At 37.3% G+C, this 21107-nt stretch overlaps 1 protein-coding gene across 1 annotated transcript; it reads right to left on the reverse strand.

Annotated features, from left to right (window-relative positions):
* Positions 1 to 8749: 8749 nt before the first annotated feature.
* qdpra (quinoid dihydropteridine reductase a) lies at positions 8750 to 16980 on the reverse strand. The gene is made up of 7 exons (XM_079630521.1): positions 16744 to 16980; positions 16457 to 16549; positions 15185 to 15281; positions 14571 to 14711; positions 12023 to 12131; positions 10846 to 10929; positions 8750 to 9289 (listed from the first exon to the last, which is right to left on the reverse strand). Exons 1-7 carry the CDS (start codon positions 16828 to 16830, stop codon positions 9187 to 9189), a joined length of 714 nt encoding a protein of 237 aa, XP_079486647.1. The 5' UTR covers positions 16831 to 16980; the 3' UTR covers positions 8750 to 9186.
* Between the last annotated feature and the right edge of the window lie 4127 nt (positions 16981 to 21107).

Below are 21107 nucleotides of genomic sequence, written 5' to 3' on the forward strand. Positions count from 1 at the left end.
GTGCCACAGTGACCAGCACTGATGCGGGTTTGGCACAGGGACCACAGACCGCATGACAGGGGTCATTTGAGGGCCATGTTCCACACTCTAGGGGGCAAAAGCCAGCTTGTTAAACTGGCCCCCGGCCAATCACAGCTTCCGAATCGCTCATTTCTCCCAGTCGGAGCTCAGAATGAACCACTTCATCATATAACAAGAGGTTTGCAATCGCTTAAAACATGACACAAAGTTATTTTATTGTGTGTTAGAATTAATTCAATTAGACAAGGCAGTCATTGGAGGGGCGTTTTAAAATGTAGTATTTGACACACATTTGTCATCATTAAAAGAAAGGAAAAACAATATGTAGGAAAGCAAATGGTGCATCATCATCAGCTCTCTTCTTTCTTTTGTTTTCTCATCCTTTTGAGTTTGGCTGCGGTCCTATGGCAACACAGATGTCTTCCAAAGAGGGAAAGAGCACAAATAAGAAGAAATGAAAAAACAAGTACTGGGAGGAATAAAAAAAAAATGGCGGCAAACACATACGATGGAAAGAAAAATGTGAGAGAGAGCAAGAAACTTTTTACTGCAACATTTTTTAGATCACGATTGTAACCACGGTACCCTGAGAAGGGGAACAAGACACTGCGTCTGGATCGGCACTATGGGGAATGCCATCAGTGTGACCAGTGTTTGAATCACTTGTATACACATGATAATTTCATTAGCCGACGACAGTCAATGACATCACTACCGGAGCGCACGTGATTATAGGAAAAAAAACATCCAGTCGAGCTTGAGGCATGGCAGTGAGACGCAGTACCCTTTTCAGGAAACTGTGGTTACAGTCATAACCTGAGACGTTCCCTTTCGAAGTGTAACTCAACATTGCATCTGGATCAATGCTATGGGGGCAAAAATACCCACTCCGCCATGCAGAGGGAATGCCTGCCTCATTAGCTGTGCCTATGCACAACCACAATGGCCATAGCATTTGACTTGTTTAGCCGGAGTCAGAAGCGTAAATCATACAGGGATTTACATACAGATGATTTACAAGAGTAAATCATCAACCTCTACTGTTTTAAGGGACCGATTGAGGCTCTAACATGGAGTGGACAACCCTGCTTTAAAAACCCTGATAGTATGGGGAGGGTTCTACTCTACACTCAAACCTGTCCAGGGTCCCAAGACTCCCAGCACCTGACAAAAGGCGTCTGATAACAAGAAGAACTGCTAAAAGGCAATTTAACCTCTATTTGTTAGGTTCTCCGGGACCGGTTTAGGCTCCCAATAGGGAGCAGAGGACCCTACTTTAAAACCCAGAGAGTAGGGAGGGTTCTACTCTACACTCAAGTCTGTCCAGGGTCCCAATATTCCCAGCACCTGCTGTGGATGCTGCACACTGGTGGTGGTTGAGGAGAGATTCCCTGATATGATTGTTCAGCTCTTTGGGTGTACAGTATTACATCCCTCTGACAACACTGAGGGATGTTACTTCTCCTCTACGATTCGGTCTTGTTTACCAAATCGCTTCCTCAAATTACTTTCTCCCAGTGTCCCGCCTCTGTACTCCTGATCAGAAACCGACATGAAAGTGTTGAAAAAGGTCTCCCCGTCAGACTCCTCCCATGCTATGGTGGCCGTGGGACCCAAACCGCGGTGTGTAGGTGCTCAACTCTCACCCCTCAAGAGAGAGTCAAGCATAGGAGCTTTTCACTGCAACCGCATCACAAAGCATGTCTTCATCTTCATCTTCATCCAGTCTTTTGCTTCAAAATTGTCGTGTGTCGTGTGCTTCAGACACCGGTCCCACAGATGACGTTGTTCATAACATCATTCCAGAGGCAGTGTTGAGTTCCACTTTGAAAGGGAACAACTGTTAGTTTGATCTTTGTAATAGTTGTTATGTCCAAAATACAATAGATATAAAGAAATTGATGTATAAAAAATAACATCTAAAATCCATCCACATTTTTTGTTGCTAATATCTTAGATTTACTTTATGTAATCTTTTATCTTAAAAATTAAGTAGATATCAAAACGTTTCAAAATCATTTTAGTCTATTCACCATTTAATTTGAATTAAGATTAAACTTTAATTAAATTTTAACATCAAACGTGATAAGATTACTTTCTAAAAAAAAAAAAAAGTAAAGGAATAGTATTTGGGAGAGCACCATGACTTTTATGATTTTATATAATAAAATTACCATTTATTAATGGTCTTATTTCATAATTTGTCCAAGTAAATTGCAGGTGAGGTCTTGACTCCTCATTATTTCATATTGTTACTTTGTTCACCTCAACTAATTTTCCCATAGAAGTTTGTTCACTGTTACACTTGGTATGGATGAACAAGTTTTCCATATTTTCGTTGCAGTCTCGCTGCTTCTGTACGCTCAGCACAGGTGCAATTTACGATACACCACCAGGACTCGATTCATAACATCATCATTCATTTATCCTGTAAATCTGAATATTTCTAAATGCAGTTTTATGTGTAAAACAAAAAGGTTCATTGTAGAAAACAATGCTATTTGTAAAATATAAAAAGAGAGAAAGAAAAAAAGGACACAGACAGAGGAAGAAAAAAAAAGAGAAGATTTTCCCGGGTCCTGGATTTGCAATGGCATCCTGTGTTCTTGGATGTGCCGTTGCCAAGGCAACAGTAACTTGGTGACCTCGTTATTTCAGCCTAATCCAGCGCTGAAATTATGGTTGCTCCACCCTTTTGCCTGGCTGCCCTGATAACATAATCATTGCAAATGAGGCACAGGAAGAAGAGGGAGATAGAGGGAGAGGGAGAGGGAGAGAAAGAGAGTGACAGAGTTAGAGTGAGATCCAAAGATGAGAAGAGAACGAGAGAGTGAGAAAAAGAGAGGGAAGCACAGCACTAACATGCAGAGAATGACTGCATGAGTGAAGGAGTGTTGGTGTGACTGATGAATAAATGCACAGTGAATCAAACCATAACATATAACTACTACTGTAGTTTTTGAATAAAATAACTCTTGAAATTGCTTGGAGACCAACCATTATCTTGTTTCAAACAAGATCATTTGGCCAGTTTGCAAAAAAAGATACCATAACTGCACTTAAACTGTAATCTGACAATACACTCTCTTTATAATGAGGAACTAACAAGGCTGCAAATTCACAATTTACAAATCTGACATGTATGGCGGCAAATCAATGACAATAATAAACGAGCGCACAGCTGATGCTGGCGCGCGCGGTAAATGACTTTCGCGAGCGAATAACAGATCTACACGCGAGGAAACGGGAACTCGCGAGCTCATTCAAGCAGTGCGCGCGCGCAGACATCTCCTCTGCACGCAATTCAAGCCCTCGAGCACGCGCAGACATCTCCTCTGCACGCAATTCAAGCAATCGCGCGCGCGCATGATCATTCCCCACGCTCTCGCGCTCGATCTGCTCTCGCCTGCTGATTTTGCTCGCTCGAACACTTTTATTTTTGGCAGTCGAGGGGCGGGGCTAACTGTTTTAATAACCTCAAATGTCATTGGTTACATCCCTTTTCCCGGAAGTCACTTGTGATTGGACGCCTGTGATTGTCAATCAAGAGCGGCAAAGGCACGACCCAAAAGCTGGTTGTCAACCACCGTTAAAAACAAAGAAGAAGAAGACAATCACTTGACTTAAGACATGGCTTCATTAACAGAGCAGATGCATGCGAGTTATCACTTAATTTGTTTTTATTTTATTTATTTATTGTTGTTTATTAATGTGTAATGTGATTTAATGCATTGTTAATATAGAATAGATTCTTACCAGAAACTACACTAGTCTTAGGGGTAGTGATTGCATTCTTGTGTTGTTAAGAGATATTTACAGACTGTAATGACACATTTCCATGGTTATTCGCATTGTAAATTGTTTACAATTTTCTACATTTTATATTTATAACACTATTATTTGTGTTATTTGTATTAAAATATTTTTTAAAAATTGGAGGAAAATGGGAATGCAAAGATGCTGTTGAAAATGAGTAAAAATTACAAAATTACAAAAAACTGCTTGTTAACATCAGGTGTCTTCAATGTTGGCAATAACATATATTTTGTAATTTTTACTCATTTTAAATGGTTAACATTTAAGGAATTAATTTAATTAATTATTACTCAATTCTAATTTGTTAAATTTAATTAATAATATTGCTTGTAATCTGTTGCCTCATTTTTATTAATTAGATATAAATAAAATCTATGTTTTCATTTTTACAGTGCTTATTGATATAAACACATAATTTATCTTTCATCCAAAGCCCTTGTTAGATTTACAACTATTTAATGGACACTTTTTACATTTCTGAGGTTCTCAGAACCAATATCATTTTGGTTGGGTAAACGTATGGTGGTGAATGGGAGGGAGTATAGTTGTTATGTAGTGGTGAACTACAGCATATATCTTTGCATTCCCATTTTGCTCCAATTTTAAAAAAAATATTTAATACAAATAACACAATTAATAGTGTTATAAATATAAAATGTAGAAAATTGTAAACATTTTGGTAGATTTGCAATGCGAATAACCATGGAAATGTGTCATTACAGTCTGTAAATATCTCTTAACAACACAAGAATGCAATCACTACCCCTAAGACTAGTGTAGTTTCTGGTAAGAATCTATTCTATATTAACAATGCATTAAATCACATTACACATTAATAAACAACAATAAATAAATAAAATAAAAACAAATTAAGTGATAACTCGCATGCATCTGCTCCGTTAATGAAGCCATGTCTTAAGTCAAGTGATTGTCTTCTTCTTCTTTGTTTTTAACGGTGGTTGACAACCAGCTTTTGGGTCGTGCCTTTGCCGCTCTTGATTGACAATCACAGGCGTCCAATCACAAGTGACTTCCGGGAAAAGGGATGTAACCAATGACATTTGAGGTTATTAAAACAGTAAGCCCCGCCCCTCGACTGCCAAAAATAAAAGTGTTCGAGCGAGCAAAATCAGCAGGCGAGAGCAGATCGAGCGCGAGAGCGTGGGGAATGATCGTGCGCGCGCGCGATTGCTTGTATTGCGTGCAGAGGAGATGTCTGCGCGTGCTCGAGGGCTTGAATTGCGTGCAGAGGAGATGTCTACGCGTGCGCAGGGCTTGAATGAGCTCGCGAGTTCCCGTTTCCTCGCGTGTAGATCTGTTATTCGCTCGCGAAAGTCATTTACCGCGCGCGCCAGCATCAGCTGTGCGCTCGTTTATTATTGTCATTGATTTGCCGCCATAGACATGCATTCAAAATAACCAGACATTGCAATAAAGTTGAATAGGAAGTAAAACCTAAGGCAGTTTTTTTTAATAATCTCAGACTGTATGACATATTTAAAGAAAAGTGTTTTAACTGTGATCGACTGTTTCTCTGCTCTTAAACACTCTCACCTGAATATACTCACATTTTAAATTCAAATAAATGGCTTCATAATTAATTGAAACGTAAACTACCATCTAAAGGAGCACAGAGAATGATTAAAAAATATTTATTTGAAATAAACATGGGAACTAATTTGAATCTATGCCTCTTTAATAATTCACCAAATTTGCATATCATTATCTGCATATCTCATTACCTCTGACAGAGACACTTACATATTCAAAAATATCATTAGGCTTATATTCTATTGCATAAATTAGCATGAATAATGCAGGGCTGAACTTTAAACTGCTAGATAAAATTTAGCTGATGATTTGGTTTCTTTTCAGATCATCATAAGTATACATTTGATAAAAAAGTAGAGTGACTCGGGTCAGATGTTTCACAGTAGTGTCGATTGTCATCTGCTTAAGTTAAATGAACTGTCACGCTGTAATATGCTGGTGCATGTCTATTTAAAGGGTCATGACACACTACACAATTTTTTGGGGAGATGTATTTGTTTGTATGTGTTGCACATTATTGAAAACATTCATGTCACACACATTAAAGAGGGAAAATGTTAAAATTAAAAAACCAAACAAAGTTGGAGCAACTTTACTGAATGTACATAGCATGCATGATGCAAAGAATGGCAGAGAACAGAAATATGTGAACATATGATCATTCACATTATATTTAAACTCAAAACAAACAGAAAGAGCTCTCAGAAAAGCCTAATAATAATAAACCATTTAAAAATACATAGAGGAAAAGCATTGAACAGTTCTGGGTTTGACAGTGCGGAGAAAGCAGAGCAGTTTAAAGTTAACGCCCAAAAAATGAAGTTTTTGGTTGGATAACTATTCAGAAATTCTCAGGCACTGTCTCTACAATATTATCTGAGGACTTCAGTCCATTTATAGCTCGTCACGCTTATAGAGAATCTGTCATTTACTTTGATTGACGCTTGCACATAAAAGGATGTAGCAAAGCTATGTAAAACCTTTTATGCATAACTAGTTACAGTATAGAGAATCATTTTTCCAACCACGAGGCACAATAACACACAACTGAAACTAGCTTGAGAAATTATTGATTTGTTTAAAACGGCTCAGCATGTTGACATTCATGTGGATATTGACTCCGTTTGAAAGAGGTCATGGCAACATTAACATGTTGTAATGTCTTTTTACCAGCCCAATTCATAACATTAATTGAAAATGCTTCGCTGTCTTCTTAAAAAAAAGAATATATCCAATATAGTTTTTGCCTGTGGTGGTTTTCAACCTCATGTACTCATCTCTCTTTGGTCCAAATATAGTGTATAGACAGCAACACAGTTGAAACTAATGCAGAATTTAGCAGAGACATTCAAAATGTGGGAGCAAAACAGAACAAGAAAAAAAGTAAATGAGTGTAAGACAGGGAGAGGTAAAAGAAAGACCAGTGAATCCGTGAATAACAAAAACAGACATATTTACTTATCTATCTAGAGTAGGACATATACCGTAGATGTTTTTATTTATTTATAATTATTACTTTTTTTATTAATTATTTGACTGAATATTCTACCACTACCCCTAAAGGAAAAAAGGGGTAGTGTGTGTGTATATATATTGTTGTATATATCCCAACTTATGTTGGGAAAGTTACTTGGGAAAATGAATTAATTACTAGGTACTAATTACTTCTTCAATGGTATTTTGTATTAGGCCTACTTAGTAATGCAGCATATCCAGCACTGTGTATATATATATATATATATATATATATATATATATATATATATATGTGTGTGTGTGTGTGTCTCTCTCTCTGTGTGTGTGTGTGTGCTAATAAAATTCTTGATTTACACTGGACTACAATCTTTTCTGCATATAAATATTATACATTTTATTTATTTAAGCATTACTTAATTTTCTGCATATAATTTATAAGGTAAATTGTGGATATTGTAGTATATTTTGTGTGATATATTTATATTGTGACAGTCTAATCGTAGTGTATCAGTATTAATAACTGACTAGGAGATAAGCAGAGAGGAATATAAGGAGAGAAAGAGTTCAACGTGTTGATTGTTGTGCAGGTTAGCGAAGCTGCTTGCTAGTGCCATCTAGAGGTGACTGAGGTCATGGCAAATACTGCACAGGAGGTGAATGTTATATTGTGATTGTTGTAAATTGTGCTACATCAAACAACTCGGTTTACATTTGTGAATAGGATACACATGCCAAAAATGTGCATGCTAAACATTTGGAAGAGACAATGTTTGTCCTCTATCATTTACTCTGTCCTTTATCTCTTTTACACACAAACACATAAACACACACACACAATCACCTTCCAGTGTCCTCACACTCAAGTTACCATGGCTGAACTAACCACTTCCATCTGTAAGCTCTTCATTTATACCGTCACCACGCTCGCCAGACAAAATGGCTTCCACATGGCAATCAGACAGAACCACAACAACTGCAGGGAGAGAAGGAGATTTAGCCAACAAAACCCAGCACTGCAGAGAGAAACCATCAGCCAGACAAAACAAAACAAGACAAGATACAGACAAACCCTGTCTTCAGCACATCCTGACTGAATACAAACCATCTGTTCAAATAAACAGATAGACAATAAATAAATGGGAGAAGAAAAAATATTTTGTATAGGCCTATTACTGAGGGCTTAGTTTTAACTATACACTGCTAGAACTAATATCTCTTAAAGGAACAGCTGACCTCAAATTTAATAATTGTATTATTTACTCAATGTTTTTGCAAATCCATAAGCTGTTGTGGAATTCTTGTTCATGGAACACATTTTTTTTTTAAATCTTCATCCAGTCTTTTGCATCAAAAATATTATTCTGGTTATGTTTTGCAGCAGTGGTAGCTAAGCTAGCAGGCTAGTAAAAGTTTAAGGTAAGTATTTGTTTATCCATTTATAACTTCTGTTATAACATAATATGCCTAATATAATGTTTCTGACCAAATAGAACAACAAGTGATAGCTTTGGATGAACAACAATTTTAAGTCGCATTGTGAAATTTAATTTATTCACTGAATATTTGTCCCATACTGCAGCTTGTAAATTTCAATCGTGGTTGTGTTCGGATTAAAAAAATAAAATACAAATGGCACCTTGTGTGCCAATTTTGATGTCATCTATACAAAAACACCACTGGTTCTCTGTTGCAATAAACACGATGAGCCAGTTTCAAATATGAGGGGTGGAGAAAATTGAGAGCTGGAAAAAATGACAGTATATTAAATTAAATATTAAACTGACATGGGAAGAAATTACAGAAATATAATTGTTTACATCATCTATTCCTGCAAATAATACATTTTAAAAAATACTTAATGTTAATTATTTATAATGACAAAATATTGTGTTTATTTGTCTTTATTATGCAAGTATGGTCCAGCAGGAATTCAACACACTGGAGAGGAAATACTTCCGAGAGAAGATACAGCATCCGTACATGATTGCTTTTGAACCGGTAATCACATACGCTCACAACTACAAACTAAGGCCACTTCTCTGAACAGAAGACTGTAAGTTTCACATACGACAGCAGCACATTTTTTGTTGTCAAGAAGGAAGTCACAAACGTACACTTATCTATATTTTCATATACAGCACATAACTGACTCGACATAAACATGTTGAGTTATTACTTTGTTCATTCGATATACTGTACTGTGCATTTCCAATGAGACTGGATAAACGGAAATGCCACATCGTTTCGTTTGACCTCTCTTCTCTGCTGCACAGTATTTTGGTAAACATACTCTTTGTATTTCTCTTATTCTCTGTTCCCCCTTTACTGGGCCGCGGAGGCCTCGGTTTTCCCCCCAGTCGTCACCAACTGTATGAGGCTGCCTGAGGCTGGCCGGCCTGATCCAGTGGCCCAGCTGTAGAAGGTTCTGGAACAGAGAAAGAGAAAGAGAGACAGGTGTAAAATGATGGTGGTGAAGGATGGATAGTGAGAGAGAGAGAGAGAGAGAGAGAGAGAGAGAGAGAGAGAGAGAGAGAGAGAGATAATGAGAACAGAGATGGGAGGAGGGAGACGGAGAGAGGAAATTAAGAACCGAATGGCAAGCCTTGTCTACTCTGAAACATTCGGGAGAAACTGTAGACAATTGAACTCATTGTAGCATCTGAAGTAATACTACATATTAATTGCCTCTAACACAAAGACCATTTATACTCCTCCATCTCTCATGTGCTCCTCTAATACAGCCGGGTTTTCTGCGGCTCCTCTGGGATTATGGAGTTGCATCAAATCCTCATCCTAATCTGTGCTGACTGGCAGGAGAGATTTGGCTACACATCTGAGCCATATATTAGAAACAAGTCCACACAGAACACTTTTTTTCCATTCCACTGCATGTTTTTCCTATGTTTTTTCTCTCTCCTGTTTTTCTATGCATTAGATGGACGTGTTTGACAGTTGTGGTCACATCATTTACAGCATGTTGCATATGGCACGGCATTCTATAAGTTCAACTTTTAAAGAGATTTTTTTTATTTTTTCACTGCCCTGCATCCCACATTTATTAACCACACAAATGTGTTCTGTGTGAATGGCCCCTATAAATCATTTCTCATTCGTTTTCGTGAAATCTTTCGAGAGGCATTTGTGTTCATATCAATTCCACTGAATATAAATACATGCATTTCTCTAAAAGGTCTGTGCTTGGGTTGATGCTTGACATTATTCACTTAAATTCTGTTGTAATTCAATATTCAAGCAGGATGTGTTTGCTTCTAAGAGGCTTTTACAATTGCCTGTGGCTTTTTTGGTTAATATTACTGAATCAAATCAAATGTAACATTTGAGGAAGGTTTTTAAGACCTGATTTAAAACATTTCTATCTTATGGGAGCGAGATTTTGTGTTGAAATCAAATCTGGGATAACAATAATGCTAGCTGGATGACATGAGACCTTCATGAAATAAATCATAACAATGGATTGTGGATTAATAATGTGTATTTCACAATATTCAAATCCCTGAATAACATGAAGCAGACATCAGGTGTCTTTCGGAAGAACTTCACTGCCCTCTTCTGGTGAGAAATGGATGCTTTTTAGTTTATCCCATTGTTGGAGACTGTCCTTGCTGCTGTAGGGCCATGACTTACTGCATTAAAACCCAAAACCGATATAGTGGACGCGTCCTTTTTATTTCCCAAACCTGTATGCAACAAACAATTGATATTAAAATTGTCATTACTCCTGTCAATCACAGAGCTGATTGGCTACAATAGACACTAACCCCTAAACCTACACCCTAACCTTAAACTGTCCGCGTGTTGGATTTAATGCAGTACGCCATTGCACTACAGGCTGCAGAAAGGACATGTTGTATTGTTGAGGCTTTTTTCTATTTTCCAAACAGGTCTCATCTGCGATTTATCACATTATCAGCAAACGTAATGAAATCTGGTGCTCGGTGGACATGGGAAAAGTGCACTCACTCTGCGATGTATTCCAGCGATGTCCAGCTCCCAAAATCTGCGTCAGGCATGAATTTTCTGTTCATTGGTGTATCCAAGGTAACCCTGGAGGATGATGTCATAATGTTGTTATCTTGGTGGAAGATGAGACTGTGGAACAGAGCCTGCAGCGATAGCTTAAACTAGACTGGCCTTTTGAAAACACTCACACCTCAATACGTTCAGTTAATGCAAACAGGCAACAGTCAAATGTGAACCATGCAGATCTCTAAGAGTACAAATAACAGCAGACGCGCACACACACACACACGCACGCACGCACGCACGCACGCACGCACGCACGCACGCACACACACACACACACACACACAAAAACAGAGCATTCGTTTATATTATCTATGAACATGGATTAATGAATACTTAAATACAGGCCTTAAAAACAACCTGATTTACTTCCTTAATGCATGTTTTTTGTAATCATTCAAAATGTAATCAATTTCTCTGGATCTAAAATTTTTAAAATATGAATATACTGTTTCACTGTGAAATGTGTCACGTTATGGAAGTGAAATGAGTTTCACATTGACTACTGATATCACTATTGCACAAATATATACACTACTGTTCAAGATACTGCTCAAGTTAAAGAATACTTTTATTCATCAATATTTTAATATATATATATATTTATAAAGATTTCTATTTCAAATGAACGCTGTTATTTTCTATTCATCAAAGAATCCTGAAATAATCCAACATGGCTTCCACAAAAAAAATTAAGCAGTGCAACTGTTTTCAGCATTGACAATAATGAGAAATATATGATTTCTGAAGGATCATGCACTTATGACTAGAGTAATGATACTGAAAATTCAGCTTTGCCATCGCAGGAACAAATTATTATTTATTTATCTTTTTTTAAAATAGAATTGTGATTAAATTGTAATACTATTTCATAATATCACTGTTTTTATAGTAGTTTAGTCAAATAAATGCAGTCTTGGTAAGCATAAGAGACTTTAAAAATTGTACTGACTGCAAACTTTTGAACGCTACTGTAACATTTGAGTTAAAAGGAGCCTAAAACACTACTTTAAGCAATGCTCAATATTTTCAGTTTGGATCTTGGGAGAAAGCATAACTAAAACAGACAGATAAGTGTATGTAGAGACATATGATGATTGACAGATGCTCTTACGGTAGAATGGCCACAGCTCCAGCTCCAGATGGAAGACCGCTGTTCTCGCCAGCCAGACTTTTGCACAACTGATGGACTGCAGCCTTGGCCATGCCGTACCCAACCATTCCTGCATGCAGAGAGAAATGCAAAGAGGTGAATGGAGAACAGAGCCCTCTTCACATGCTTTGTGCTACAGCTCTCGCTCCATACAGCAGACTATGGGACACAATGCATGCGCACACAGCACTTGAGAGCATGCCAACTACACAATTTGCCTAACAATGTCTCACAGGCAACAGCTGTTGCTTTGAGGTTTGGTCAATAATAATTTGGTTGGATGCCTCAAGCAGAGAATAAAATGGATTTTGCAATACAAAGCAAGCAAATTGAATTTGATTCCTCCTACACAGTCAGATCATTTTTTTTTCTCACCAATGAAGCTTTATGAGCATAAATGCCAGTGTATTTTAGGGGTTCACATCATGAGGAATTCAATTTGATTTTCCAAAGTACTTTAACTCAAAACGTCAGTTTAAAAACACCATCTATTGGAAACAACACAAAATGACTAGTACCCATATATCACAGTGAGGTAATAATAATAATATGTAGTAATAATGATAATAAGGAAGAGAGATATGATACAGGGCACAGCTGCACAGAAGTCTTAAAGGCACAGTAACGTTCAGTTTATTTGTAAGGTGTCAATGAGAGAAGTTTTTAAAACAGCATTTATGAATTATTTCCTCATTGTCTGTACTAGTGGCATTTTTATTTTCTTATCTTCCGGAAGGAGGGTGGTGGAACGAAAAAGAGGTATGTTGTTTCCAACACAATTTGTAATTTTTTCAGTAAATACTTTTTTAGCACAAAAAATCGAATGCATCATAGATAGATGGATGGATTATAGATTATTAATGGGAATAATCTGGTTGTTTTCAAAGTAGAGAGCTTGTCTTGCCAGCTCCTCTCTAGATGTTTGTTGGCTTGGCATCTGGATTCAATAACCAGCATACTTGATGTAGTAATAAGGGGGTTAAATACTACTTTTTTTTCCAATAATCAAATTTTTTACCCTCAAACCCAATAAGAGCCAATAAGAAAGAGGGGTGGAGAAGCTCCATATATTTTTCTTTCTTTTCAATATTATAGAAAATAAGAAAGAAAAGAGAGAGAGAGAGAATTCAGTGTTTTGTGAAAGTTTCAGCCACACTGCGTGACCCTTCATGACTGAATGAACATTACGGGTCACAGTTTAATCACATGGTCTGTCTCTCGGCTTTGACTTAAATTCTCTTTGGTATGTCTGATATCCAGACTGAACTTTAGCTTTGAGGTCAGTCAAACCCAGCACACCAGGACTTTGCAGCTATTTCGGCTTTAGAACAGATTTTATGTATTATAAAGAATTTAAAGTTAATGATTAAAACCACCTTTTATAGAATATAACAAAAACAAAATGATAAGATTACCTAAAAGTAATTTAAAATGAAATGTTCTGAGGGAGAAATGTCTTGTTTTTAGTTCCCATGTTATATTTATATTTCATTTTCCATTTTAATTTAAGTTGGATATTAATATTAGGATGTGGATTCATTCTATTCTTAAGTAATTGAACGCTTTGTTTTTGCATGAATAATTTAATATGTGAAATTACAAATGATTTTATTTTGCAAAATTGCTAATAAAAATATTTAAACAAAATGCAACATTACTCTTTAGCTACTTAACCAATACTACAGCTGGCATTAGTATCTATCATAACAACTGTCTCACTTTTCAAAACAGCAATCAGAGAAGCAGTGTTTCAGCTTGTGGTGTGACTAGCACATGACACTGATCTTGTAGGCTTGTAAGAGCTGACAGCCCCATCAGAAATGTTCACCAGAGCTTGCTCCTGTCTCTTTGAACAAGGTACATCAAACGCTCCAACTAGAGGTTCTCTTCATATTATATCAAAGCAGTGTTCATCGCTGCAGGGCATTTCCTGTCGAAATCAGTTCTATTTGGTTAAGGAATTCAAACTCCTAAACACAGTCCACATGTGTTCCCGTCTCCAAAAAAACCTGCTGACTCATTTACCCTCCCAGGCCTCTCAGCCAATCAGAGCAGTCTGCTGATGTTGGAGGTTTTGAATAGGCTGTAGGCGACCTCTGTTGTGTGCTTTATTGAGTTTTGTCACTAAAGGAATTAACCTAACATTTCACATCTGGGGCACTGAAACGATTTGGGATGTGAGGCAATATGTAAAGCTAATCAAGTACAATGGATGTGACAGCCAATTCAAAACTATATACACTTCCAATAGCAGTGAAAAATCCTTGGTGTTATAAATGAATGCTATTACTGACTTCACCCACCTAAGGGAAAACCTCATGAAGACTGAAGTGTTTTCCTACATAAACAATATTATTTAGCCACTTTGGAATATAAATGTACCTTTACACAATAAACATCAAACTTTGAAGTATCCTCAGGTAAACCTGTGCTGAAAACACATTTACAAGATGGGGTTTCCAGTAGGCGACATGTCGCAGGAGTATAAGGATGGATGTTACTACTGTACCTGGAGTGCCATCCAGTGATGCCTTTGCTCCAGAGAGAGTCAGCAGGCCTCCTGGCTTCAGATGGAGCGATGCTAGATGACTGGAAATGGTTGAGGTCCAGACACTCTGTTTCCACATCATATCAGTGTTCTTGTACAAGTCTAAAACGAGTAGAGAAAGTTGATACATCTCCAGCAAAATCAATTAAATCATGAACCGATTGAAATTTACTATTAAAAAAACTTAGGAGGAGTTAAAAGTATCTTAAATGCCTTTCAAATATGCAGCAGACGTGCAATTCTCACTAAATGGAGCATCTATGTACAGTATCTTTATTAGCTTCCTGTGAGTTGTGACACAGTATCTACACTCTCTTTGGAACACGACTGTCTGTCATTCATAACATTTTACAAATCCCCCTTCTGTTTCATGCTCATTTATAAAATGTTAGCTAATTTGAAAATGTTTTCAGCAACCAATAAGAGTGCAGCACTCTCAGTTATGTTTAACACATTTCTTCCATGTTTAACAGAATTCCACAGAAAATGTAACAAATAAATACATAAATATGTAATGAAATAAAAATTATAAAGCATGCAAAAGCTGTCTGGGATGACAAATAAGGTGCGCTCACCTTTTGAGCTGCAATTTCCTCCAGCCCATCCTCCAGCCACACAAACAATGGCATCAACCTTGTGTTCCCCCAGCACTGTGGCTACATCAGACGTCACCTGCATCACAGACCATACTCTACTAGGTTCTGGTTCAATAGTAAGTGCTTACAATTTAGTGTAAACAACAGTGCAAACTCAATGAAGACCTCTGACATAATATATGAAAGGCTTTTTCACACTACACTACTGTACAAGGCCCATTTTAACCCTGAGATACACACTTGTAATTTTTAGTCATGAAACCCCATAACACATAATTTTTTTAGATGAGAAGAGATATATACAGGCTGTACATCACTGAAAACACTAAAAGCACTCATACATTTGATATTTTTTTTAAACAACTTTTAAAGTCAGCATGATATGGAAGTTGCGCTAGTTTTTCCTTCCCTAATGTGATGCAAATGCGAATTAAAAATATTCTCAAACAAGAAAAAATGTATGGCGGGAGTTGATTTTGTCCATCAAGAGTTGATTGATTCATTGTGGTTTGTAATGATCTCATGTGAGTGACAGGTTGTCAAACACATTAAACACGTCATCAGAGAAGAGAAGAGATGTCATGTCAGTGAAAGATGGAGGAGGAAGTTATTTTGATTAAAGATTACGAGGACATATGAATTTTAAAAAAAATTATGCTGTGCACAGAAAATAATTTATAATTAATAATGCTATATTTAAAAAAAAATTAAGAATGGTCAGTTTTGATTTCAGGTTATGATTCAGAGATAATACGATGTTACAGCGAGTTTTTCAAAAACAGACAATCTATCATAATCTGTCTCAGTTCATGATTCATGTGCTTTGCACAGTCCCAGAAACTTTCATGTTATGTCCGAGGAAAACAATGCAGAACATTGGAGGTGAACCCATTATCTGGAGTGATGAGGTTGAAGGTTTATAATGGCCCAGGGTTAACAATTTCAAGAATGAAAGTGCAATAGTGTTACAAGACCACAAAACGAGGGACACAATGCTGTGCCATAAGGAGGACAGCTCCAACGGTGTGCCATTTAACTGACACTATTTATTAACAGCAAGTCAATGGCAGACACAATAAGGCCGATAATGAGAAAAGATTGCTTGTCCAGAACACTGGGGATGTCATGGCAAGGCAGGAAATTACTTTGGCTGTGAAATGGAAAGTAGATGGCAGCATGACAGGCCATTTAATAAGCCTATGTGCTGACAGACACAAGCAGATGTGACGTCATGACATTGGCTCCACCCACCTGAGCGGCTTGATCGGCGAATGACTCGCAGAGCTTCACCAGGACGTTTGCGTTCGCTTCTTCATTCGCTACTATGTCAATACTGGCAACCCACTTTAATATAAAAGAAACACGTTATAGCTATGAAACAAGTTAACAATGCATGCTATTAAAATAAGTAGCCTATGGAAGTGAATGCTACAGCAAAATGTATACAGTCGCATCAACAGGTGTCAGTTTGAGCACACGCACCAACTCACAGTGACTCGGCTCCTGTAGAATCAAAATAAAGAATCGTTTCCACTCACCCAGCCTTTCGACTTAAAATAATTCACACATGCCGAGCCGAGTGCTCCTTTTCCTCCGTAAACAAGGACACGGTTCGCAGCTGCCATGGCTTTTCTTCGCTGTGTGAGACGCTTCAGCAAAGATGATGAGTATCCTCTCAGCGCAGAGAGAGAGAGAGAGAGAGAGAGAGAGGGTGAGAGGGTGGGATACACACGCGCTTGTGCAGCGGTTAATGATTGGTTCAAACCGGTATTCCGCCCTACAATTCACAGTAATGCAGGCCATCTTTAAAAAGATGAGGCTTAAACTTTTTGTTTTGTTGATTAATATCAACTCACATGAGAAAATCAGTAGCCTGTATCTTTTGACTTAGGCCTAATTGAATATTTCAAGTGAATTTCTACATCTTCGATCTTCACTATTATTTATTATTTATATTAACAACAACAACACACACACACATCTTTTGTGACAACATACGCTTTTCAGTAAAACCCCAAACTGTAGGTTACAACAATTATGAAACACACATTATTTTCAAAAAATATAAAAAGGTAACAAAAATATTAAATAAATATTTTGTAGGCCTAATTAATATATAGTCACATATATACGAGCCTGACATTTACGAAAAATAGATTAGGCCTAATCTTTTTTTTTTTTTTAAATCACTGCTAGAGAAAACAAGCATAAACATCCATGTGTGACAAGTAGCCTACCGGACTCCTAAAAGCTTTATGTAAATTAAAATCTTTTAACATAACAGTTTAGGCTACATATTAGTTTTATTGTTTTAAATACGACCGTATTTGAATCACGGCAATATACAAACTGAGCCAACACTATTGCTAATAAGCATGTAGTAGATAATAAAGTACAAAGTCCTCCCATCTCTTTTGCCAAGTCATGGTGATGTAACTTTTGCAAGCCTTGTTGCCGGCTGCAAGCAGATCCAATGCATGTAGGCTACCTCAGTGGTAATTGTGGAATGGGTGGGCGTGTCAAAGTACCCGAAGAACAAAGAAAAAGATATAGCATAGGCCAAAGATAGTGATGAAGAAAACACAACTTGCATTTGCTCCTTATTATAACTGAATAGGCTATGTCCATTTTTACCACAAGAGAGCAGCATACTCCTGTGAAGAACCAGAGAGGATGTGAAAGCACTTCCCATGTGCTCTTGGAAAGAGCAGGGGCGTTGCAAGCAGGGGAAAGGGGACTGACAACAGGGGGTCCAGATTCATGGGGCCAGAGGACCTTTACGATTTCTACCGAGATGTTGCATATTATGTAGAGCAGTATGTTATCTAATAAGCATAATATAATATAAGCACTATACATTATGCATTGGCTGTAAGTCTAAATGCTTTACAGATGGACAGATGTTCTATACATCTTCAAAAGAGAAGCTCAGCAATATTTTAATGGATGGCTTTTGGTTTCATACTCAAACACTGGGGTCTCAACAGGCTGTCATTACCCAAAGGGAAGTTTCTCTGTTTGAACCTATGCTCTCTCTACATTCAATATTCACCAAAGAGTTTCAGGCTCTGCAGGTCCCCTGAGTGAGTGATGAATACATTAGCTGAATACATTGTGTTTTTGAGAATGACAACAACAACAAACAGCAGTGCTGGAAACACTGAAAATCACTGCTACAAACACAATGGCTCTTGCTAAACATGCTTTGAAAATTGAGTAAAAAATGTACACATTTTTGTGCAGTTTTTTTTTAGTGATGTCTGCAATACATTAAAGGTAAATGTCAGGGTTATGTTCAAGTCTATTTAGTTTCATTGTTTCATCTGCTCCATATTCAGTAGGCAGGGCACTGCAAGGATTCATCCATTTTAAGGGCTGTCTTCCAGGGCACTGAAACGTTTGCTCCCTATAGTCTCACAATGCACCGTGCAAAGAAGCATCAATACTACCTTGATAGGAGTTCTGAAGTGCAAAACATAAATCACGTGAGCCAACTCACTACAATGACACGCGATAGATGTTTTTTAATATACAACCAATTATTTAATTATAGTTCAGCATAAACATACATCGCTAGACAGGTAATAAACATAATCTGGCTAACATTTATCATTTATTTACTGCTGAAATGTTGCACGTACTATCATAATGTACCTTAAATAACATTAACATAATGATGTCAGAAAGATATCAGATTTTGTTAATAAATTCCAATAGTGCTGTTGTACAATGAGGACGTTGCCATGTCACCAGAAATAGGGTCATCAGTGTCCCAATATGTAGTGAACCAGGGTCCTAACTGTCCTTACCAGTGCCTGAAGTGGTGAACACGATACTGATTCATGACCTTGTGGAAGCTGATTGAGACGCACCCTTGGTTTCATTGTCCCGTTTTGCCCGTGTTATTCATTAGTCCCTCTCCTGTTCTCAGTTCGGTTGATTACTCTGTGTATTTAAACCCTTAGTTTCTTCTGTTCATGTCGTTTATTTTGAAGTGGTTGTGTCAACATGAGTTTTATCCCTGTGTGTTTTCCAAGTAAAGACTTTGTTATTGAATTTCCTGTGTCATGTGCAATTATTACAGCCACCCAAATCAATATAGTGCATGAGAGAAAGATGAGTTTTAATTAAAGGTGCTGTATGTAACTTTTATACTCTACTAAAGCAGTAAAATACCATAATATGTTTGCAGATATTTAGGAAACATGCTAAGTTCACATACCCATGAAAAACACTTCTACAGCCAATTATTTTACTTATTATTTTACACGCTCCGTGTTGTCAGTCGGGTTTTGTCTTGTTTTGTGTGATCTCGCCCACTGCCAGTTCACCCAATAGTATTTTGACACCCCGGGATGCCAGTTAGCAGGAAACACAGCATATTGCAGCCTTGGAAACGAGCAAACAAACTGGGTCAGAGATTGCAGATTCCACACAACCTAAAAAGCCTCTGTATGATCTAAGGGGCTGTTTACACCTGGCCACTTCATACGTTTTCTCAGATCGGATAGCTGTCTGATTTATCAAAAAGATTCCATTTACACTTGGTCACATAAATGTGTTTTCGCAAAACGGATTTAAATCCATTGTTCAATTCCAGTTATATGCAGATTTAATGGAGTTCACGTCATAAAAGCAACAGTTATGAGCTGAATTTTATTGATCATCAGCTAATTACAAAAGACAGCAAGACTTAGTTTAGAAATAAGTTTCTATATTAAATGTATGTTATTGTGTGTGTGGCCACATTAGTACTTTCTGTTGCAGGAGATGATCATCTATGCTCATGGTCAGAATTTTTATAAGTGAAATGTTATGAAGAAAAGCCATGGGATTGGATTTGCTTGTCTTAGTCATATCTATGGCCGTCTTGATTTGTCTTATTGCATTAACAGGCTCATTGCTTGCTGCCATGCCTGATAATAAGATGTCATGGCTGACAGTCATGCCACTGGGCCTCACGATTATGAAATTTGATGAATTCAGTCTAGCCTACGCCCACTGAAAATCATTTTTTTTTAATCAAAGGCTGTGTAGATAGATTTTGTGAAATATTCTATCCATCAAATCTTATACTATACCTGAAATTATTTTCTATTTATAAAACAATACATACAATGCATTCAGAAAATATTCAGACCCCTTAAAAATGTATGAATCGCATATAAATGTCTTCAGAATTTCAAGTGACTTTGAAAAATGTAAAAGTTACTTTCTTTACAGACAAGAAAAAAACAGGCCAGAGGTCAAAGCGTTCAAAGTACACATTGTGCTGCATGTGCAGTTCTTATTTTTTCATATCCTCTTATCTTTTCTGAGTGAGTGGGGTTTAAGAAGAATCTGGCCCTGAGACTTTTTCTGGAGAATTACAGTACAAGGGTCTCGTCTGAAACACACTTTTAAAAATAACTTTACATTTAATTGACACGCCATGACACTTGAGCAAAACAGTCCTTAACAAGCAAAAAATGTCTCCAGACTTTCATGCGGCGAGCATAATCGACAGCCTATCTGAGGAGCTCTCTATAGCACGCACAAGGTTGTTAGATTACAACGAACTCTCTGACTTGAAGACCGGAAATCTCTCGCTGTGTGCAATCTTAATGGGGCATGAAGGAATAGAAAGAGGGATACAATAAAAACAAGATATTTGTCCTCTGCTACATCTTAAGAGAAACACTGGCCCATTGCAACCCTGCTGTTTGCTGGTGTACAGGGCTCAGAACTTCAAAGAACATCTGCTGCTTGAGTAAACAGTGAAAAGATTATGAACTTTACTCTTTATTCACCTTGAATTGTGTTCTAGTGGAATGATTTGTGGACTGTGGATGATAAGCAATCTGATAATCCTCAGAAGACCTCATAAAATCTTTTAGTCCATGTCTGTTATAGCTTTGAAGCT

The sequence above is a fragment of the Phoxinus phoxinus genome, assembly GCF_949152265.1.
Source record: "Phoxinus phoxinus genome assembly, chromosome: 12".
Classification (NCBI taxonomy): Eukaryota; Metazoa; Chordata; class Actinopteri; order Cypriniformes; family Leuciscidae; genus Phoxinus; species Phoxinus phoxinus.

Coding starts and splice junctions, on each gene's coding strand:
- qdpra (XM_079630521.1), bottom strand. CDS start 16,830: ATGGCAGCTGCGAACCGTGTCCTTGTTTACGGAGGAAAAGGAGCACTC. Junction 15,282..16,456: donor TCGCCGATCAAGCCGCTCAG/GTGGGTGGAGCC, acceptor TCTGTGATGCAG/GTGACGTCTGATGTAGCCAC. Junction 9,290..10,845: donor TCGCTGGAATACATCGCAGA/GTGAGTGCACTT, acceptor TCTCTGTTCCAG/AACCTTCTACAGCTGGGCCA.